The following is a 23,807-nucleotide window of genomic DNA, read 5'->3' as shown; positions in this document are numbered from 1 at the left end:
GGTAAAGGGTGAAAGGAGGACATGTAGCACGTAATTCTAAGTAGAATGACTTAAATCAGGGCGTTTTCACTTCTTTGAAAAAGGAAAAGAACAGAATGCTATGCAGTCCTGTGAAAATCTTTTTGTAGCTTGTGAAACCACCTTTAACGGCAATAACTTGAAGCGATCACTTTCTGTGTTACTTTATGAGTCTGTCACATCATTGTGGCGATATTTTGGCCAACTCTTTAAAACGCTGCTTCAGTTCATTGAGGTTTGCAGCCATTCATTTATGCACAGCTGCAAAATAAGCTAAAACCATCACCCTCCACTACAGTTGGTATGAGGTGTTTGCACTGATATGCTGTGTTTGATTTACATCTCTACGTTTGTCCAGAAAACGTTGATCCAACTTTGCAAACCTAAGCTGAGCTGCCAGGTTAGAACATCATGCCATCTCTCACATTCTTTCTCACTGCAATTGTTGCATTCCTATGGAAGCAGTAAAGATGTGCTTAGTTTTTCACATGACTATATATTCAACCAACAACGAGGCCTAGAGAAAAACTGAAAACAGTATAAAATATAGATTTTAAGTCTTACTGTTTAGCTTGCGGATGAATTTAGGCCTTCTCTCCTCAGGCAGGTAAATGGCCACGTAATAAACTGGCACACCAGACAGTGCAATACCAATTCCTATGAGGGAGTTGATGGTGTCACCGTACAGAGGGACGATGACTAAGAACAGGCTACAAAAACAGTAGATGAAGGGGAAGAACAAGGTGAGCTGTGAAGAGAGACATGCACATCTGGTTAGTCTTTCTGAGAATCTCTGAGTGTTTAAATGTGTATGTTGACATGAAGAGCAATGGTTCAAAACACAGTGTTCACCACCTTTTTACGTTCATAATCACTCAGTGTGCACAAAACAACACCACACTTTAATTCTGAGTGCATGCAACTATGGTAACTATTTATATTTCTTTCTTTCTTTACACAATTCCTGATTTTATTTCATCATATGGAAGCTGATGTATAAACAAGGAACAGATGGCAGTAGCAGGAAGTGAAAACAGTTTGTTGTGATGGGAGAGGTCAGATTTGGGGACAGCACTTTAGCAGAATCTGAAAATGTTTTTATATTTTCTTACAACCACTCGACAGCTTAATTCGCTCTTAAATGTGTATTTGTTGCTTTTGTGTTGTAGATAACGAGGGGCAAGTCACGCATTTTCTCCTCATTCATGCTAGTGTTTCAGCAGCGCTACAGCTGAATGGGTATAATCTTTAAACCATGAATTGTTAATCTAGTGTAAATAAACTCGGTGACGTTAATTGTGAAGGTCAAAGAAGTTGGCAAGCTAGCATACAGAAATGATGTCACGTCAAACAAAATACATATCTGACCTTTCTTAATGTGCTCGTGACTTCCTGTTTTAAGTTGAGATCCCAGACTGCCACGCACCCTTATCAGTTTCGGTTCCTCTCTTTGGCACCGTTCATGCCAGCTTTCCTGTTTTCAAATGTTTGTATGTAAACCTACTGGGCGCTAGATATCACACCAAAGCCAACGCTTTGCTGACTGCCTCTTATAACCTCTTACAGCTGTGGTGTGTGTTGGTAACATTTAGAAAGTCCTGTATATGATAAAATATCATGCCATATTTGACCTCTGACCTCTCTATCAAGGATAGTAGATTGTTCTGAATGTCAGAATGATATGATATTAATGCTATATAGCTATTTAAAGCTAGGTTTCCTGCTGGCATTGTTGGTGTTGACAGCATAGAGGCATATAGGGAATGATGTATGTGGATCCTAAATATCATGTTATTTGGATCTCTGACCTTTTCTTCAAAAAGGGTCGAACTTAAAAAAAAAAAAGAAGCGTCACCTTGACAGGTCTGTATCTTTCCGGCTGGGTGATGCGTAGGTAGATGAGGCCAGCCACAGAGAGACCCACATAGAGCCAGTAGCTGAAGCTGAAGTAGTTGATGAGCTGAAACACGTCCCTCACACACAGGAAAATCAGGCCCATTAAGCCCTGTAGCCACACAGCACAAGGACAAGTAAAGAATCCCCATGGGATCGTGGTATGATGAAACACGTTCATTTGTGTTTTACAAGGCAGTTTTGTTTCTAACGTTGAATAGCAGAGCAGGTATGGGCGTGTAGCGCTTCAGGTGAATCAGACTCAGACTGTTGGGGAGGTGACCCTCTCTGGCTCCAACAAAAAACAGCCTGTGTGATCAGCGAGGTGGAAGGTTAGTGGGAACATACTTCATCAGTCATACTTCCATCACAAGTGCCATCACAGCGTAAGTTGGGACACACTCTGTATTTTCTCATTACCGTGAAGCAGCAATGACGGAAGCATTGAGTCCTCCATAGCAGGACATGGCTACAGAAACAGGGATGATCCAGCTGAACGGCCCCAGGACCGCATTTCCAAATGTCTGTGGGGTCACATTTGCATTGGTTAATTCACACTACATATTGACGATGAAGAGATCTGAGCAGTTTTCCTAAGGGTCTGTCGCGGCCTTAAACCCTTATATTTTCTGCAGCTGACGTAGATGTTACATTACTTTATTTTCTCAAGTCCTGTTTTCATCTCAGAGAACAAAATGTCCTGGTCTAAGCTGAACAGACCTATATTTAGCAGGAACGAAACTCTCAGGTGTCTCACCACAGCGACAGCGTCACTGGCAAGCAGAGAGGACATGTCTAGAACCACATAGTACGCCACGTTGGTCAGTAGGTAGATGATGGTCACTATGGGCATGGAAATGGCGATGGCCAGGGGCAGATTTCTGCAACAAAAGCATAATCACACACGGCGATTACAGAAGAATCTGACTTCAGCTCCTACACTTCATTTCCTTTTGTTCAGGAATATGTTTTACACAGAGCTGGGACAAAGAATAGCAGCTGGTTTCATGCCAACAATACACAATTTAAAAGTGTTCAGATAGTGATTAAAAGACAGTTATGGGACGCTGTGCTACAATAAGACTCGTGAAAGTAACTGAAATCATCTGCAGTTAAACCTGTGATAATGAAATTAGGCGTATTATCACCATTTAGGTTGCTTTAGTAGCTCTTCTTTGGGAGTCAAGCATTTTTCTGTCTTATAAATGTCCACTATTCGCTGTCTTTTAGCTCTTGTTTTGGTCTCCACCAGTTTTTGAAGGACTCTGTAGCTACTGCATGCTTCGCTGTCGTTCCCAGCTGGTGTCCAAATGGGTCTGCACACAGTCTGGTGATGGGCAGGTAGTGTGTAATGCCTCTGTAGTGTAGTTTTCTTTTTTGTTTTTTTTTGTTTTGTTTTTTTTGTGTCCCGTTTGGATCTTTAGCCATCAGAATTGTTGTCTTAAGGCCAAGAAAGATGCCAAGCGGATTTATTTTACCAAGTGGATCATCATGGCCTTGCCATATTGGTCCATTTGATTGACCTTTATTATAATTATGTATTTATTTTATTTGCAGTTGCTACAAACGGGACAGACATGACTGGGGGATAGGACAGGGAGAAAGAATGAAAGAAAGAGAGGGAGAGAAAGAAAACCAAAGGGGAGAAGAAACGGTGAGAAGGGGGAGAAGAAAGAAAAAAAAAGAAAGAAAAACAAACAAACAAACAAAACACCTGGGTCACCTGTATGGAGAAAAAAAAAAAACAGAAGAGAAAGCAAACAACAAAGAGCAACATAATAAAAAAAAAACAGCACCATCACAATAAACTAGCTAGCAGTAGATATCAGTAGATACTAAATAATAAATGATATTGTGCAGCACGCAAGATAGACAGCGCACAATGTGCTTTGAGGCAGCAGCCAAGAAAGGTGTAGTCCGCGTGAACACCCGTGTGTACACCTGTGTGCACACCTGTGTGGATCAGCACGCTTGTATTCCAAAGGTTTCTCCATGTAACGATCTGCTAGGGAGTGTGGGGAGCCACAGCCCCGTCCTCCAGGGTATGAAGCAGGTATGGAGGAGATCCAGGCCCCAGACATCCAGAGGCCCCAGAGTACGAGGACCCGAGGAGGACCACCAAAGGGGGGGGGGGAACCGTGCCACCCTCCTGGGAAGAGCTGAGTAGAGCCCCAAAGGAGAGGTCACCCCGCAGCTACAGAGCAGAGGCCAGAGGGGGTTGCAGTGGCGTGCCCGCGGGCTCTGCCGGCAGCCAGCTGTGCCAGAGAGGACCGAGCTTCAGGCCCAGAGGCCAGAGGCCTGAGGGCATCCCGCCCCCCGGAAGGAGCCCAGCCGGGCCACAGGCGCCCGGCCCCGCCAATCGGCCACCAGGAGTGAGCCGGTACATACATGAGCGCCCAGCCCCAGATGACAAGGACCACCAACACAGCAACGTCTGAGGGCATCAGCCACCGGCAGGGAGTGTGGTGAGGGGAGATAGGCCTCCGTACTTTAGAGGGCCTGAGATGTTCCCAGAGAGGTGGAGTCTAAGACCCAACCTGACATATAGACACAGACGAACAGGCGCACGCGGACACAAACGTGCATTCCCACCCCATATGCACAACCAAATACTCGGCACTCGCCCAACGTGTAGACAGACACAAATAGACACTGCACAGACAGTCACACTCCCCAAACATACTCTATATCCCAGGTCCAGGTACCCCCGCCCCCAGAGGGGCAAGCCGCACCTAGACCCAGGAGATGTAACCCTTCTCTCTGGGGTGGAGGCAAGTGGACCACCTCCTTATCTGCAGTAGCAGGGAGGCCCCGCATCCCAGACCCCAGTCTGACGGCCAGCACCTCCTCCCAGCCCCCCAGCCCTGACGGCTAACAGAACCGGGGTGAGTGAAGACCTCAAACCTCCCTACGCCCGCTCATATGTAGTGTTGCTGTGTGCTGTTCTAAACTGCATTTAAAACTCAGGAGAGCATGGTACTAGCTTCCTCTCAGAGAGCAGCACGGCTCTTCCCGAAAACCCTTAGTGTCTAAATGCATTTAAAATTGAGGGTAGGGCACCAGCGCCAGAGGTGGGTTGGAGTACACCGACCATCCTCTGGATGCTGTAAAACGTGCCCACCCCCAAGGCCCTATATGTATGTGTTATGTGAGAGTGTGAGTAATGTGGATGTCTAGGTTGCAGAATAAAATTGAGGCACAGGCGGCCAGAAGGGGACAGAGGGGGAGTGCCTCCCCTGCACCCTGGTGACATACCTGCACCCCAAGCCCTGCGTGTGTGGGTGGGTGTGGTAGAGCGGGAATAGGGAGGCAGCTGAGGATGGGGAGGGAAGAAAGGGAGGGGCAAGCGGCCCCTCCCTGGGGCCAGCTCCCCCGCTGACCCCAGTAGGCACCCCCACACTCTGGAACCCACCAGGGCAAGGGGGCCCAGACCCATCCGGACCGGGGCCCGCAGCAGCAGCACCGCCCAGCCCCACAGAGTCCGGGGCAGCCCACCCGACTCCACCCCAGAGAAAACTGCACCCACCCCATCATCCAATCAACTCCCAAACTACACAAGACAATAGACACCCAGGTTGAGTTCATTCTCCACCTCTCCTATATCTCTCCCCCCACCTGCAGAGTGAGGTCCTGTAGTGAGGAGACCACCTGCAAAGATATAACAACCTCCCCACCAGTTAGAGAGCCCCCTAGTAGGGCCGATACACCAGAGGTCCCCTGCACTGGGGCTGAGCCCCCCTGCACCCACCCGCCCACTGCTCCGGCGACACAACAGCCAGGACCCAAGCCCCCAAGGCCCGGCCAGCACCCCAGACCGGGGGGCGGAGCACCCACCAGACCCCCAAGCCTCCCAGGGGCAGCCAGGCTACCAGGCCAGTAACCAACGTCCGCCAGCACAGACCCTCCCCATCTCCACTGTACGCAGCCACAAGGAAAACACCATCCAAGAGCCCCAGAGCTCCTAACCAGGTCATGGCCACATCCCCCAGGTTAGTCCCTCTAGGGAAACGTCCCTAGGGACTCCCCAGACGCCCTAAGGCCGTCCCTACCCCCATATCAACCACAATAGCGAAGGCAGGACCAAACCATGACCCCCCACCCCCACTAGGTGATGAAGCCGATCAAAGGAGCCCAAATGATCAAATGTGATGGCAGATGTTGTATCAAGACTAATGTGATCTATTAGATGGTTTCTATATTGGTTAGAATTAAGATTATTTTTATTTTTCCAGTTAATGAGGACCATTTTCTTGGCAATGCATAGGGCAGTAAAAACAACGTGGGCTGTGTTTATTTCTGCAGTGACCTCATCCAAGTCGCCCAGCAAGCATACTAAAGGGGAGGCTGGAATGTTACATTTCAGACACTTTGATAAGTCTTCCCATATCTCACGCCAAAATTTCTGAACTGGTGGACAGAACCATAGAGCGTGGATGTAGTGTAGTGTAGTTTTTTTAAAATACTTTTTTGCTTAAAATATCTGCTGCTTCTAAGAGCAAACAAAACAATGACCTGCCTTTTGGAAGGTGAAAAGCACAATAATTACAATATTGTGGATTTAAAGAAAATGTGTGAAACATTCAATGCAAAACACAAAATTTTCAAACAAATACCTTCTGACCCTAAGCTTTTATATTAGGTTTGCATCCTGCTAATTTTAACATTTCACAGAATCAAAAGAGCTTTTTAGAAATGTGTTTGTTATTGGTAAGAAGAGTTGTTGCTGTAACACGGAAAATGACTCATAGGATTGGTTTTCTACCTTAGCTACAACACTGGCTGTAGAGAAATTTACTTATTTTATCAGGGCTATTAAACAGTCACTCTTTCAGAGTTTTGGGGGCTTTCCTTTAAGTTATCTAGAGAGAATTTATTTGACTTCAATGTCGGTGATATCTGATAATCTACGTACAAATAGCTATTTGTATGGTGGCCCAGAGAGGCCAAACGGACTGCAACTTAAGAAAACACCAGCAATAAGAAAACAGAAATAGGAAAAACGACAACGGAAATAGGAAAAAACAGATTTCCAAAAGCACAAGGGAAGTGTTTCTGGGGACACAATAACTCCACGGACCAGTTGCAGGAACCAAAATATGCTAAGAATTGCGCTGGGAGACACTTAAAAGTAGTGGAGGATCTATCGGTTTTGTGAGGAAAGAAAAGATGAGAGGTAAGTGTGTTAGCCTAACTATTAGCATAAAAATCCATCATCAGTATTATACGTAGCATGTTTTGGGTTCCTGCAACTGGTCCGTCGGGTTATTGTCTCTCCAAAAACACTTCCCTTGTGTTTTTTCCTATTTCCGTTTTGTTTTGTGTGCTTTTGCAGCGTTTTTCTTATTGGGCCACTGTATATTTGTGATTTCCTAATGGTGTTCCAAAATAAGCAGCTTTGCACGAATCTTTCATTAAGATGATTCTCCGTCATGTTTTTTGTTTGTTCTCGTTACACAGATGTATAATGCTGTGAGTGGACATTAAAAATATAGTCAGTGCTGTGTTTTAGTGCAGGAGTCCAGTGGCTCATTTTTATTGTCTGTACTATCTCAGCTAATCTGCTCAAAGGCATGTTAACCCTTCTACTCTGATTGATCAGGACTGTCAAAAATTAACTTTTAGTGGATTTCTCATCACTAAGCTAAAAGCAGGAAATACAATCTAGTCAGAAGTTGCCATGGAGCCTCGAGCGTACGAGTCTGAGTGCATTTTCTTTTTCATTTCACTGCCTCAGTCACCTCTCTGGGTTACAAATCTCCTCAGTTACATAGTTGAGCGTGTCCCAGCCAGAGTAGGAGAAGAGAGCTGAGTAGAGGGCCAAAGCGATGGCGCCGGGGTCTGCCGTGGAGCCCTCCATCGGGTTCTCAAAGCTCTTCGTTTCTCCTACACAAAGACAAGATCGAGTTTTACTTTGAGTGTAACATTTTATTTAGCTTTCCCACACGAATTCTTACTTTTACTTTCACTTACCACTGGATATCTTCAGGATTCCTATAATAATGATGAGGAAAAGTGACATCAGTTTGGCATAAGTGAAGATGTCCTGCACTAGAGTCCCCCACTTCACATAAGCACAGTTAATGAAGATGAGGATACCTGGAACAAAGTAGAGGATGAAGGCAATGAACAAACATGACCAAACACAGAAACACTGCTTCTGCTTTCTACGATGTACATTAAGGAATCCTGCATGACACAGCAGTTTAGCCAGCAGTTTGTGAAACTAAAGCAGTTTGTAGCAAACAGAAACCTGACTCTCTCACACTTGGTAGAGCGATGGGTGATTCACAGCATCGCTGCTCTCTCACGTAAATAACACTTCTGCTTGCTACAGTCTGCAATCCAATCACTGCAAAACTCTGTGACATGGGACTGGCAGCCTAACTTTAGCTTATGCCAGTACTACAAAGGGCTATCGGGTTTGGTACTGGCATGAATAGATCAGATGTGACTGTGGGCAGCACTAAAGCTCTTTTAATCTGGTTTTACTCAACTATTCGAAACGAAACAAAACATTTTACATTTCTCCTGACTGCCTCACAATAAAAGCCACACTGTATTCTGCAAGATATACATGTTTAGGGACTGTAAGGAAATTAATTTGAGTCATTCGAAGCATTAGCAGTGGGCAGCTCCAGTGACAAACTAGACCTCCACACAGAAAATTCAGGCCCAAGCTTGAAACAGAAAACAGTGAAGCAAGAGCACTAACCACTGAGCCCCTGGGCTGTGTTTTCGAACTGGCAGGAGTGGATAAGGGTAGGTGTTCATCAGTAGTAACTTAATATAAGCTGTGGCTATATCAGGGTAAAATTACAAGTAGCAATATTGGATTGTGTCACCATAATTATGTAATTAAAACCCAGTGCAGGAATGTGTTTAACCAAGGTTTACCAAGTAGATGCTTTATTAATTAATTTAATAATTGTTTGTAGAGGTTAAAAAGAAATGAAATGGCTTTAATTGATACAAATTTAGACTTGGCATTGAGAAAATAAGTGCATTCTCACTCCTTCCACAGAAATCAAGCTGAAGTTTTAGCGGTTTGGTGTTTTAGAGTTTCAAGTGTGTGTTAACACATGTCGCAATCATCCCAGGAGTGGATGTTCCAACAAAATCACCCCAAAGGTCACACTGCAACATTAAGAGAAACTGCAAAAACCCCCAAGAGCTACATCTCAGACCCTACAGGCCTCAGTAAACATGTTAAATGTTACAGTTTACAAGAGTGCACTTAGAAAGAAAGACTGAATGACTATAGCTTTGTTTGGAAAGGTTGGGAGGAGAAAGCCTCTTCTCTCTAAAAAGGACATGGCAGCATAGCTTAACTTTGCAAAGTTGCATCTAAACAAACTACAAGACTTAAGGAACAATGTCCTTGCTGTCATTGAGTCGACCATGAACTCGTAGGTATACCAAAAGCATGCTAGAGTCAAATGTGAGTAGTTAGTAAATTTAAGCTTTTTCTGCAGCAAACTGCAACAGCACATTTTGTTTCATTTAAAAATCCACATTTACAGCTCAATACAAAACCCAGTGGGCACACTCATTCAGACACAGCTGTGTTTCTTACAGAGACAGGCTGCAGCAAGGAGGCGGACAGCAGCATACGGCGGCTGGCAGGTGGGGTAGAAAGCCTCCACCAGGTAGTTGGCGAATGTCAGCGAAATCACAGCCTGGCTGGCTGGCTCGATCAGGAGGATGGACGTCCACAGACGAATGAAAGCCAAGAAGCCACCAAAAGACTCCAGGATGTAGGCGTAGCTGGCTCCAGATTTGGTGATGGTGGTGCCGAGCTCTGCGTAGCACAAAGCCCCAAACACTGAGAAGATCCCGCCAAGAGCCCAGATGAGCAGCGACAGTCCATAAGAAGCGCTGTACATGAGTACGCCCTTTGGTGAAACAAAAATCCCAGAGCCGATCATGTTGCCCACAATGAGGCAGATCCCATTCAGGAGAGAAATCTCCCTCTTCATCTGCATTTTCTCTTCTTTAACACCATTTGGAGCCTTTAGGTCCTCCTCAGATGGAACTCGTGAGCTCGGACATATCGTCTGTGACATGACCCCAATGGTCTGTCTCAGATCCCCCATTATTCCAGCAGAGCTGAGATGGAGATGATAGGGAAAAATTAGATGGGATTATTCAAATTTAACAGACTTACCTAGCACACAATGTATTAAAAAAAATAAAAAATTCTCCATGACACATGTTCAAACTTAAGAATACAAGCATGCAAATCCCCAACACAGATCACTCCCCTTTGTTTATAATTATAGATATAAATGAACAGCACGAGTGACTCATGACATATAATACAGGCATGTAAATAACAAAAGATTAACTTACCTTGTTTTCAAGTCTGTCTGTTCCTCTGAACATGCAGTCTGTCTCAGGCCACCACTCAGGTCTGAAACACCAGTCTGGCACCGGGGGAGATCACATCTGAGAGGCACCAACAGGATGGTTGATGTTGCAATCTCTGCAGGTCAGCCCTTCCATAACGTGTGTTTTTCTTGGGCCACTCTCATGTTGCCCCCTGTGCTATTTTCAGAGACAAGCAGACGTTCTTGCCCACACAGAGCCTTCAACAGCTGAGACAGAGGGAGCCAAGCTCCAATTGACCCGACATACAGGATAGTTATTTATACTGTGATGAAAAGTGTCATTAAGCTTATCTTAATTTGCAGGGAGTGTTTCCAGGGGCATAACCCACCTCATCCCTGGTATACAGAAGGAAGACTCTACTACTATGAGTTTTTGTGCCTCCTTGTAGACATCTGCAGGCCAGGAAAATGACTAGAAAGCTATGTCCAGCAGCTTGTTTGTTGAACGATCTATAAGTGAAGTACAAACTTGAATAAACTATTTCTTGCCAAGCAGCCAACTCCAAGGCTAAAAGTGCAACTTCCACTTGAGGTCGGCTCAAAAGTAAGTCAGTCCTCACATGATATGTTAAAATGCCCAGCTTTACAGGAGCAATATACATGTTTATAGCCTGCTACAAAAATTATTTTGGTAATTTAGCCCATGAGGATGAAGACTCGACTGTTTAAAATTGTACTCAACATTAAAGTCATGGATTGTGAAGCTAACAGGTGTATGCCAACATAGGCAAATGAAGCCTCTAGTTGTATGTTAACCTTTACTTCAGCTTGTCCGAGTCACTGAATATCTTGAATATTTCTGTGTTGTTGGTGACATCTTCAGTATTTGAGAAAGAGTGTGCACTTTTCTACTGCAGTTAGCATCAATTAGCTAGTTTTTGGCTGTTAATCCACCTTGCTAGCCAAGCTATCTAGCGCTAGCTAAATAATCCAAATACCTTCTAGCTCCAAAAATTCACAAACCAGTAGGTGATGTCAATGTGGCTTCATACATCTTTCATGTGCACTTAATAGGCATGTACACCAGTTGAACTGCTTGTAAACTCAAATATCTAGTTATTGGTAGCCAAACACATAGTAGCAACTCTATGCATTTAGGCATGTTAATGTAGTCGAAGAAAGCTGCTCAAGTTCAACCAAACATCATAGGAAAGGTGATTTAAGTGACACTTTGGCATAAACAAAGGTATTGGCATATCCTGCCCTGTATAGATGACTGTAGTGGTGTAAGAGTGTGGTTCTTGGCACACTTCACTTAGCACCAGCTGATCACCTCAGACTACCAGAGTATTATTGTTGACCATGTCCATATCATTATGACCACTGTGTACCCTTCAGGATAATGTGTCATGTCAACGCGTTCCTTTGGGATATTTCACAAATGCACAGTCATATTACAGACATACAGTTGATAAATCTGCAGCAACTGTGTGATGCAGTCATGTCGATATGGTCCAAAATCTCAGAGGAATGTTTCCAGCAACTTGTTGAATTTATTTTGCCAAGAATTAGGGCAAAAATGGGTCCAACTCAGTATTAGCAACCTGTACATAATAAAGTGGCAGATAAGTGTATTTTTCAGTGAAGCTCAATTAAAGGAGCAAAGTGTTCCTTTAAAATTACTGTTACAAAAACAAGAAGCAGAAATTAGACCAAATTAAATTAAAAACAGAGTAGCCATTTTAATGAAGAGTTTGACACAATATAAAAAAAATCCTAGTTGAAACCACAGCTACACATCATGTTAAACCTCTGACAGAACTGCTCAATCGGCTGACACTACTGAATACAAGGGCTCTAAATTAGCTCCGTATTTTTCAGTTGGTATTTCTACAAGTATCAAATAAACACATCACAGAAAAACAGTAAAAAAATATGTTACAACATATACACACCACTATCAAATCTACAGCATTTTCACTCACCTTTGCTTGATATGCACGTAGAAGGCATTTGCCTGTAACTTGAGGTGGGACCAGAAGCAGAATATGAGGCACAGATTTCAAAAACAATACCAGTCCAACATACGGAAGCAGATCGACCCTGCTCGGCCTTTCTAATCTAAATGACATTTTGTCATTCGAGCATAATTTGCTCTAACAGTGTTTTACAAAGTCTGGTGTGCTGTGACTCATTCCCCACTGTGTGATTCAGGTCTTCATTGAACTGTGGTCACTTTGGACTGAATGATGCAGAACATGTGTATGAAAAAAAAACATTAATTAATCACACTGACTGTCCTGTGATGAATGTGTTGTAGGTGGTACTGAAATCCAGAGCCACGGCTTAATATTGTCATTGCAAGCACCCATTTGAGGAAGTGAAGGCAGTGTTGAGGGCGGCAAGGCCCGTGTGTATTTAAAAAGAAAAAAGAAAAGCTCACATGCATACACATAACATACCCACCAAAACAATTACTTACTGATGAAAGTGTTGACAGGCAAAAGCAATGGAGTTATTAAGAATCAGTGTAGGACAGTTTGTGAATAGGTTTGCATGTTTGATTATTTGAGACACTGAAGGGTTAAACAACAACAACAACAACAAAATATGTTTGGCACATTAAAAGATGCCAAATGGGGAATGAAATAGGCAGTTTGTTTGCTAATTGACTGAATATATATGTTAACTGCAGGAGCACACATGCTAATAAAACAGAAAATATCTGTTGTGTAACTACAGCATATTCTGGCAGAAAGAACGTACAATATATGCTTATTATGTCAAGGAGCTAACAAAGAGCCCTGTGGCAGACAAAGGTATAGTTTAACAGATAAACCAGTACTTGCTTATTGTATACTTATGCAACAGTTTTCTGCCTTGCAGGTCAGTGACTGACAGATTTAATAAACATGTTGCTGCTGTTTTGAGCAGACTGCGTAGCAACAGCAAAAAAAGTTGCAACGTTCAAGAAAAATACGCTGAACAGGTAAACTAAAGATCTGCTACAAGCAAAGCTGGATTTTCATGTATTCGATTTTTTTTCTTATGCTACTGCAGAGAAGCTCAGTTGGAATACATTTATTTGTAATCTCAGCTTAGAGTCTGTGGAAGATAGGTCAAGTCTGGAAAGATCCAGATAAGCCTGAAATCTCTGAGGTGAGGTCGCTACTGAACCGACCGAAAGAAATGAGAGCACATACTTGGTCCAATTTTAATGACCCACTATATGCAGACACACACACACACATACCCACATCCCTCTTTCTGGGTGTTGTATTACCCTCTCAGCTTCCTCTTTAGTTTGTGACCCTGTGACTCTCTTTAGCTTGGCGATAAATAGAGGAAGAGTAAAAACTTTCCATGCAGTCTGCCACTGGGTCACAACTCAGTCCAACTTTTCCTCTTAGTTTGGCAAAGCTGCTAAAGTTCAGGAACGCTTATTTAAAGTAACACTTATTCAAACTTTCTGTAGACCTTGTGCTTAAATAGAACAACAATACACTCGCTCACTCAGGCCGTAAACATGACCAGAACCCATAAATACATGATACTTGAATAAAGATTGCTAGAAGAGTTAAACCTTATTTTTACAGCAGGTTTTCCAGTTAACAGTCCTCCTGTCTTTAGTTGCATCAAATAAATGAGGACGTTTGCATTCTGCAAATACTGATACACGATCGCACAAACAGGCCAACATTAATCTAATAGTCTTCAGACAAAAAGCATTAGATACCAAAAAGAGTGAAAACCACTCAATATAGCCACTTAGGGACTACAAATAAATATTCACATCAAATCCGTAACATTAAAAAAAATAATCACTGCTTCAGTTAAAGTCTTTTTGATTCTAAACATACAGAATAAAACCTTAAATCTTGAGTTGATGTGTCCATAGTAACACATGACGTTTTTGTACCTGTAACTTTAGTTGCTCAACCAGCTGTTCTTCCGTCTAAACCGTGGCGAGTGTCTGGATGACACGGAACAAGAAAGAGTTAGTTGTAGTGTCAAGTTGGCACAGTCTTTATGTGGAAGTCTTGGCCGTGAGTGCTGCTACATCTTCCTGGGGATATTGTAGGACATGGACAGTGACGGTGCGCTTGGTGCCACCATAGGCGAGCTGATTTCAGGCGGGTACGGCTGCAGGCTCATCTGCTTGTTGTCGTGCAGCTTGCGGACAACGATGCGGGAGAAGTCTTCGTTGTGTTTGTCGCAGGTGTCCAGAAGTCGGCGGACCTTAGCGGTGCGTGTGGGCTGGTTGATCACCAGTTCGTAATCCTCTTTCATCAGCATGGAGTGGGACAGCAGGGCGTCCAAGCTCTGGTTCAGACAAGCCTCCGTCATCTGGGAGACAATTTCCTCACGCCGGATTGCAATCCACTGGGAGATGGGACCTTGCAGAGGAGGAGAGTGCCGCGGTGGAGGAGAGTAACCTGCAACAAGAAAAAGTTATGCCTTATTTGCTGAACATTGCTGCAAGGGTGAAATATACTCTTTATACCAAAAGTGTAAAGTGTTACAAATCAAAGTTACGTTACACCAATCAGCTGAATAGGAGTGTAACTTGCTATCAGGGCCTACTAGTCAAGAACAAAGGAACGATAACAGCATCACTATGATTCTAATTTGTATCTTCTTAAGGAAGAAATAAAAGTTACACTAAAATGATCGAAGTGTGCTTGAATGCCCTGTACTAGACAGAGCCAGCAAAACACAGAAACATGAATTATGAGGTTGATAGCTTATCGGTACCATGTGTCCAGGAAAACAAAAAGAAAAGTGCAACTAGAACAGGCAGGTCCTGTGAAAAACAAAGTGCATCTCTACTGCTCCCATAGGAATTAAGAAGCTAAGCGGCAGCTGGGTGTTACTAATTTAATTCACTTGGTTAACTGATCATCAGCAAGTGTGAGCACCTCAAAAAAAAAAAAAAAAAAAAAGCAGAAGTTTTGACAATTTTCTCGTCTGGAGCATTCAGCTGTGCTAACACAATGCCACAATCTTCCCAGGACTGGACATCCCAGCAAATGTACTTGATGGACAGAATGAGCAATACTGGGAAAAACCCAAAAGCTACGTCTCAGACTCTACAGGCCTATATGCTAAAGTTCATGACAAACACTCAGAAAAACATTGAACAAGTTCTTGTTTGAAGATCTTATCAGGAGAAAGTCTCTAAAAACATGTATTGTTTAAGTTTGCAAAGTTGCATCTGATCAAATCTCAGGAATAATGTCCTCTGGACAGATGAGACCAAAGCGGAGATGTTTGGCCATAACGTACAACACCATGTGTGGTGCAAACCAAACAGCATATCAGCACAATCACCTCATACCAAATGTTAAGCATGCTGGCGGAAGGGCGATAATTTAGGCTTGTTTTGCAGCCACATGACCCAGGCAGGTTGCAGTCATTGAATCAAACATGAACTCCTTTGTCTGACAGCTAAAGTGTGGCCGAAACGGAGTCATGTAACAGGACAATGATCCCAAACACAGAACAGCTGAGAAAAAGAAAATATCAAATTGTTAAAATGGTCCAGTCAAAGAGCTGTCCACAAATGAAAGCCCACAAACTTCAGTGAACTGAAGTAATGCTGTAAAGAAGAGCGTGTGAGAGACTGATAAAGTGGTACAGAGAATCATTACTGCTGCCAAACGTAGTTTTACAGCCTACTGAATCATGAGCTGCACTGTTTTTCACATGCACTCGTCTATCATAAAGACTTAAAAATGGGACACAGGTCCACGCATTCACACACCAACAGATGCACGATGGAGCTTCTTGTACCTTGAGGCTGAGGCTGTGCTTTGAGGGAGACATTAACCAGCTTTGTCTCACATTCGGCGATTGGTTCAGGCTTGCTGAGTATGTTTAAATCATTCGTCCAGCCGTTCAGTTTATCCCCACATCCTAGTTTATCATAGACATCCTTCAATGACTGTGGAGACTCCAGACTGTGAGGCATGAATGACGATGGAAGGCAATCTACAGCTGAAAAACAGAACAAGAAAAGTGATGTGCCCAGCAGCCAAACAGAGCATACACTGAAACGGAGACTAAAGTATTATTTTTGAACTCTATGACATCAAGTCACACCACTTCCTTTAAAGATTATCAGTGGTGATACTTGGTAAAGGTGTTGGTGTCATTACGTTTAGCGGATGCAGCATTGCTGCTGGAGAGGGCGCCCGGTAGAGATATGTCCGTGTCCTGAGAGGAACAAGACCCCGAGCCTGATGTAGTGCCCTCCTGCGACAGAGGAAACGGTGAGGTTTCATTTATGTTCATACATGACCACAACGACACACCTTCATGTTGAACTGCATCCCTCCATGTCACCGTTTTCATTATAAGCCAAGTAAATTATTCAGGTTCAGTTACCGGCTGACAACATGCATAAATTAAAAAAACAACAACAAAAAAACAACAACAAAAAAACAAAACAAAACAAAAACCACGCTTCACACACGTCATCTTTATTCTCAGTGTAGGTGACGAGTAGATACTGACCGTCCACTGGCTGGGCCTGTCCTTTGGCATACTTGGAGTTTCCTCCTCACTCCCCTTCTGACAGGCTGCTGGGGCTGAACAACACTGTGACCTCAGCTGTGTGAGGAGCAAAAGAGATACGGCACAACCACCAACAAAAAGGTCAACTTCAAAATACTTTAACTGTCAATCCCTTGCTTAAAAAAAAAAAAAAAAAAAAAAAAAAAAAAAAAAAGTACAGAGACCAAAAAAATTCCACTAACACTGAAAGAAAGGATTACATTTACAAAAAAATCCCATAAAACTATATCGGACAGTGTAAGGAGAATGTTGCAGTATCTGACCACACAGTCAAATATTGACTTGCCCAACAAAGCAGCAGGTTCTGGTGTTGATAAAAAAAACAAATATACAGTATACATCAACCTGCTGATCCACCCATTCATTCTAGTGATGCTCTTTGCTAACGTAGCTGATGTGATGCTACACAGTAGTAAACATGACCATGTCCTAACTTTTAGAGACGAGTTTCTGTCATCTAACTATTAAAATGACAAATTTTCTTTAAATAAAAGGAGTTTTGGAAATGACTTTATTCTACTTTTTATTTACATTTTAAAGAGTGACAACTTTGTTGGAATCAAGTTTGTACATTACCAGCTAAGATAATGTATAACCAACGTGTTTAACATATATAACAATACACTGAACAAAACTAAAGGTCACTGATGTTTTCATAACTTCTGTGACTTATGCAAGTGAGGATATTTAGAGGAGGGAAAAAAAGGAGTACTAAAAATACACGCTGTTAACTTTTTTCTTCAGTACTCTGCAGCTAACAGACAATAATAACACTATAGATTGTTCTTTAGCACAGTTAGTTCCCTGCTGCCTTTAACTGCATGTAGTTCAATTTTGTGCTTGTTGAAAGTACGGATTAGAAACAGACATGTGACTGCAAAGTCACATATACACTGAAAATATAAAGAGGAAGGATATGCTGAAGGGAAATTATGATGTCAGTTTTTAATCTCTCTCACTGAGTCACAGTGCAATTTAAACTGCCCCAAATTGCACATTCAACATTTATACTTGCGTAAATGTGTGTGTCCATACACAGCCAACTATAAATAAAAAAATGTATCTAATGTTAATAATTAACCATCTATGTCTGCTAAGCAAAAACACTAACCTGTGACAGTCTTTTGAAGAAGAGTTCTTTTAATGATCACCAAACAAAAACTGTATATAAAAGATGGCATCACCAATTGGTTTTTACTTTGAATCCTTTAGTCTGACATTTCAGGTAGACTGCCTTTTTTCTTCCTTTACCATTTTGGGTTTTTGAACACTTAACTACTTTGGACAAAACTGTAAATCGGGGGCACGGGTGTCCAGTTGTTAGCTAACTTCCAGCCAGCTGGAGGCCATACCTCTTAATCCTTCAATTCAGATGTTTTCTGTCCCATTACCACAGGTGTATGAAATCAAGCACCAAGCCATGTGTTCTGCCTTTACAAACATTTGCGAAAGAATGGGTAATTTTAAAGAGCTCATTGAATTTGAGCATGCTGCTGTAATAGGATCCCACCATTGTAACAAGTCAGTTTGATAGTTCTTTCCCCTTTCCCATCTATTCCACAACTGATATTAACTGCTATACGTGGTATTACTGTAAGGTGGACGTATTTAGGAACTCAGAACTGAAGTGAACTACAAAACTACAGAGTGAGCTGCAGAGTGTGGAAAAGTTGCCAATGCTCTGCTCAGTAACTGCAGAGCTCCAAACCCACCCTACCATTAACGTCAGCAAAACTATGCTGGTATGGGGGTGTTATATGCAAGTGGTTCAGTACCTCGTCGAAGATACTGGTAATTACAGGATCATAGCTTGATGTGCACAAATTAGTGGCAGCTTTCAATTTATCAACACATCTCCCTGTTTTGCCGTTTGCATAGTAAACAAAATAAAATAATGAACTAACTAAATGAGTAATTCCCCAACTATGAGCCACAATGTCCCCAGACTGAGTCTGTCAGAGGCCCCTGCTGCATTTCGCCGCTGTTTATTGGTTTCCTGTTTTTTTTTTTCTAGATCACATTTATCTTTTTTTCCTTTATCATTTTCCTTCTAATCAATTTGAAAAGGTGACAAGCTGATCCAGTAGACCTGTGATAAACTGCCAATTCAGGGAACCCCTGTGCAATTACTAAGGAAAGGAAAGATTTTATGACACTTTAGGTGATGCACTAGCTGTAAAAATCTGGCCATTAACAGTTCACACACACACACGCACACGCACGGGCACACGCACACCACTGTAGCTATAGCTGCATCAAAGCCTGTGCATTTATTTTTCATATGCATGGCTGTGAGACATCATCATGAAACTAAAGTCATACTCTGAGCCACAGTCTGTCTCAAACTAGTTTCACCAGATTTCTCTTACTGTAAGCTGACACACCTGAGCGCATGCTGACAGACAGACACACGATACCATCCCACAATACACTCTTTGTGGATCAGAGGAAATGCAAATTTAATTTTGAAATAAATCAAAAGTAGTTTTCAAAAGAAAAAAAAAAAAAGTGCTACACAGATTTCCCTACAGGTACATAAAGAAGAAATATAAAAACTGACCTTTTTCTTTTTGATCTGCAGCACAGCTTCCAGGAACTCTATTTCGTCAAACACCCTCACCATAGGCTCCAGCTCTATCAAACAATCTGAAATGGTAGGAAACGCATCACACTGCTAAATCCTGCCAAAGACGTAACGCAGAACTACCATCCCATTAGCAGTGCGCACTTTAGTCATTTGTATGAGCATACTTTGGAAGGAAGGCCGTTCATCTGGATTAGCGTTCCAGCCGGCTGTCATAAGATTGATGAGCGTTTCTCTGCTGGGGATGTCTGCGGACAGGCTCTCCAGGCTGGTGTCAGGACGCAGACCACGCAGCACGCTGAACATGATCTGAATGCCATTGGTCACCTCTGAACATAAACACACACATATTAGTGACTCAAAAAGGGTCAAGTAGGAACAAAGTATGATGTGAAAAAAAACAAACCCCAAAACGAGCAGTTACCTTTAAACGGGATCTGCCTGGACAGCACCTCCCACATGATGATGGCATAGCTAGAATCCAATTATCAAAGAGGAAAACAGTTAAGGGAAGAGTTACTAAGTTGCCAGATATTGGCATTTCCCCTTATAGTTGAGGGACTCTACCACAAGCCAGCTTCAGGGATGACTCTCAAAGCCATGACTGATTGATCCGTTGCAGCGAGCGTAACCTCTTGCGCAAAATTTACAAAGACTGCATCAGCGGAAAGTAGAGCTCTCTTATCAAAGCAGAAAAATAATCTGAATTCCTTTTCTGACAGACTCGTGGATCTCAACAGTTAGGTCTGATTTTTTTGTCTGGCACGACTGATTTAGCCTTTGACACTGGGCCCTGCAGTGGTATGCAAGCAATGCAAGCTGAGGCAGGAACTCCGTTTCATCTTTACAGGAAGGAAAGCCTCATTTCCCTTAACTGCTTATTGTGCTCAACAAACACGGAAGTTATCAGAGTTTATAGTAACACAGATAAGTCATAGAGACTTTTTCTGCTAAATCTTCAGGGAAGGATGTACATTTTGAGACTGACTTCTACATAATAGTTACTGGGTTCTGGTGTCTTACCTGTACATATCGTGCTTCACGTCGGCCCGGCGGCTCTTGGATGGTTCGTACTCCTCAGGGGGCATGTAGATCACTGTACCCTCAGCTGGCTTGGACCCCGAGCCTCTACTCACTGACAGCTGTCGCCACTTCGATAGGCCAAAGTCTGCAATCTGGAGAGAAGCAGAAAGTTAGCAACCGCAGACAGACAAAGTTATACAAAGCCAGTTTTACATTTTACGAGTCTTAAATTAATTCGTGACAAAAAGTCAAATAAGGTTGATAACTGCAGCGGGAGGACAGCCTTTTGTATAATAACGGATCTTTAAGGGGAAGTTATTATGCCTTTCTTATTTCCTGTTACAATGGTGGATACTGAAACTGCCCTAAATAGTCAGTTTCAGGGAGGTTTTTTCTCTTCTACTGTTATCTCTATCCCCTCTTACTGATACTGTATTATCTTTATGTGCTCATCTTAGGCACACAGCGCTGAGTGTCAGCAGACTAGCACCACCCACCTGCTGTTTGAACCTTCTGTTTGTGAGGGGCAGCCAATCAGAAGAAAGTTTAAAGGAGAGGAGTTTGTTTTACAGTCCAAAAGCTTAAATATGGAGTTGATATGAGTATAATATATTCACTTTAATTAGGCCATGAAAGAAAAAGAAATCAGTCTGAACAACCTGAAAAATATAGTTTATACTTTTTATGCTAATAAAAATTGTATGTTTCATAAAGAGTAGCAGATAAGCAGTACATAGGGTATGTGCAGCTTATCCACTATGTCTAAGTTAGTCTGGTAACGTACACAATACATGTGACTATAACTGTAACCACCTAAGCAGCTGTAACCTTTTGTTACAGCTCCAACAAACACACTGACACGGTTGAAGGTGATGTCATAGATTTTCCTGTTCTGCACGCACCTCATACTTATCGCATACCTTAACATGAAATTCACCATCCAGCAGAATGTTTTGGGTCTTTAGGTCGTGATGTACGAGGGGTGGGTTCATGTTGTGAAGGAAGTTAACCCCAAGGGCGATCTCATACAGAATCCTCAAACGCAAAGGCCAGGCAAGAACAGGGTACACGTCCTTCTGTAAGGCAGAGATTACAAAGATGGGCTAAAGATATCATAAATGTATAAATAAAAGAGGGAAATGTGGGTTTTACTACAGTGAAAGTACAAAACAATGCAAGAGCTTGAAATAAAGACTGAAAAAATTACTACACTCAGCCCAGTGGGAATTTCCCTTGTGCATAGCTGTCTGCTTCCCTCAGTGCTCGGCTTCTCTTTCCCTACTTTCTTTTATGTTTCATCAGATACTAATTACTTCGAGCTTTCGCTTTTGTTTATAGTCCCGCTGAAAGGAAAAAGAGTCATACACTCACATGATGAGTGATGCACAAGAGAGAAAAACAACAGACCAATGCAACTCCATCAGCTGACCTCTTTTGGCAACAAAAATCCAAATGCAACAACTATAAAACCTTCATTTTTTCCAGTGTGTAGTCTGGGCAACTCTCACAGCTAACAATCTAAACCAGAGAAAACTGGTGCCACTCAGTGGCAATCTAAATGGTTTATTTAAGGGTGCATTGCTCAGACTAGAAGAGTTCCTAGTGATAGGAAGTGAACTTGATGAGCTACCTCATGGAGTAACCGGTCCAGAGAGCCATTGCTCATGAACTCCGTGACTATGCAGAAGATACGAGGCTCATTGCAGACACCAAAGATCTGGATGATGTAGTTGAACCTGGCTTTGTGGAGTACCTCGGCCTCCTTCAGCAGGCAGTTCCTCTCTCTGAAACACAGCCAGACACAGAATAAATAACAAAAACAAAACAGCACTGACAGCACTTTTGTGATAGTGAGGTAAATGAATATTTAAGATAAAATCCTTCTAGAAACACAGACCAAAAATGCCGTATACAATCTTGCTGAAACTCTTGATTACACAGAGGAGTAAAAATGTTACACGCAGAAATCTGAGATTTTCTCACTTGTGAATTTGTGCAGAGATGTTTAGAATGACCCATTACTAGGTGACCAATAAATACCAAACTGAGTCATGATGTCTGGACATTTGACTGAAATCCAGTTGGCCTGGTTCACTGTTGTTGTGAACAGTTTTGTGAAACAAGCTTAAGAATTTCACATTAAAAGGTGGACTTAATTTTATAACAGAGTGGTATATTTGCATGCTTCCAGAAATAAAGAATGAGTGTAGGATTTAAAATATATATATATAATTATATATATATTTATATTGTGCAGTTCAGATTTGTGTCAGTCTGAGCAAACTAGCCCTCCAGCTGGAAGTCACTGGACACGTAAGCCACAGAGACTCTTTAGCCTTTTTCCTGCCAGAGGAATGAAAAACCTGCTCGAGCACTCTGAACACATTTCATTGAAATGTACAAGAAGGCCTCACATTTGACTCAAATTAGGTCAAGTGCTGCAGCTGTTACTGTGGAGTAAGTACAGGCAGACTTTACTGCATCATCCTGAAACAGCACAAAGTTTTTCTGTAGTAGTGCAATTCATCGATAAATGGCTGAAATGTGTCTCCGTGACCTAGACCTTGTTACGCGAAGTTGCCTGATCGGTGTTGAGTACCTTTCTATAACTGGAGAGTCGAGCTTCAGGCACTTGACGGCCACAGTGGTCCTCCAGTCGGAGTGCTTCCCCTTGAACACGGTGCCGAAGCCCCCTCCGCTCAGATAGTACAGGTCCGTCAGTTTATTCTGGGGGATCACCGGCAAGGTGCTGGTCAGGCTGCCGATATCCAAACAGCCCGCAGTTGGCTCCATAGCAGTTTCTGAATCCCTTACGCGAAGTCTCTCGGGATTTATCTCTCACGGGGTTGGCCAATAAAGGCAGAACTACCTCTTTTGGTATAAACGCAAAGAGGAACTGCGCTCCCATTCACATGCATTCCACAACGTAGCCGGCTGCTAGCAGGCTAAGCTACCATTAATGTTGCAGAGGAGGAGGCGAGCAGACAAAACAGAGCAGCCGATAAACAGCGAACCCGCTGACCGGCGACAGCTGTCCTTCACCCAGCGACTACAGTTAAATGTGCGCAGGACCCAAAGCGAAACAACAACAAGAAGAGCGCAGCTGAGCTCCGCGCTCATTTAAGCAGGTGCGTTTGTTGTTGCTAATGACGACACGCTTCCGGCTTTTACGAGATGCGTTCACGAGGGTAGGTTTGGAGAACTTCAGACAGTTGACCCCGTTTTCCAAGCAGCCCTCTGAGCGCATTCAGAATCCCAGTACAAATATGGATAACAGCGAGGTAAGTCTAGGAAAAACACTGAGGAGGCACGCTGTTAAAATACCATAAATCATAAATGAGCCTTTACCTCAACTTTAGTTTCAGTTTCGCTGATACAAAGCTCCT

At 42.8% G+C, this 23,807-nt stretch overlaps 2 protein-coding genes across 2 annotated transcripts in view; both read right to left on the bottom strand.

Moving 5' to 3' along the window:
* The window catches only part of LOC101477919 (Y+L amino acid transporter 2), an 11,834-nt gene extending 1,434 nt beyond the window's left edge, over positions 1-10,400 (bottom strand). The window contains exons 1-9 of the mRNA XM_004570499.4: positions 10,261-10,400; positions 9,485-10,017; positions 7,882-8,007; positions 7,650-7,794; positions 2,669-2,792; positions 2,332-2,435; positions 2,124-2,220; positions 1,874-2,023; positions 583-766 (exon numbers count right to left, since the gene is read on the bottom strand). Coding sequence (XP_004570556.1) covers positions 583-766; positions 1,874-2,023; positions 2,124-2,220; positions 2,332-2,435; positions 2,669-2,792; positions 7,650-7,794; positions 7,882-8,007; positions 9,485-10,004 — 1,450 coding nt within the window. The 5' untranslated portion in view covers positions 10,005-10,017; positions 10,261-10,400. The remainder of the gene's footprint in view (positions 1-582; positions 767-1,873; positions 2,024-2,123; positions 2,221-2,331; positions 2,436-2,668; positions 2,793-7,649; positions 7,795-7,881; positions 8,008-9,484; positions 10,018-10,260) is intronic.
* A 1,555-nt stretch (positions 10,401-11,955) lies between these two features.
* Positions 11,956-23,594, bottom strand: ripk2 (receptor-interacting serine-threonine kinase 2). The gene is made up of 11 exons (XM_004570501.5): positions 23,021-23,594; positions 22,052-22,205; positions 21,342-21,497; positions 20,422-20,573; positions 19,823-19,872; positions 19,566-19,727; positions 19,375-19,460; positions 16,755-16,850; positions 16,397-16,493; positions 16,032-16,235; positions 11,956-14,674 (listed from the first exon to the last, which is right to left on the bottom strand). The coding sequence occupies exons 1-11, from the start codon at positions 23,212-23,214 to the stop codon at positions 14,295-14,297; spliced, it is 1,731 nt and encodes a 576-aa protein (XP_004570558.1). The 5' UTR covers positions 23,215-23,594; the 3' UTR covers positions 11,956-14,294.
* Positions 23,595-23,807: the final 213 nt, after the last annotated feature.

This window comes from Maylandia zebra, linkage group LG18 (genome assembly GCF_041146795.1).
Source record: "Maylandia zebra isolate NMK-2024a linkage group LG18, Mzebra_GT3a, whole genome shotgun sequence".
NCBI classification, from domain to species: Eukaryota; Metazoa; Chordata; class Actinopteri; order Cichliformes; family Cichlidae; genus Maylandia; species Maylandia zebra.
The sequence above is the reverse complement of the archived record's forward strand: the minus strand, read 5'-3'. Positions and strand labels throughout refer to the sequence as shown.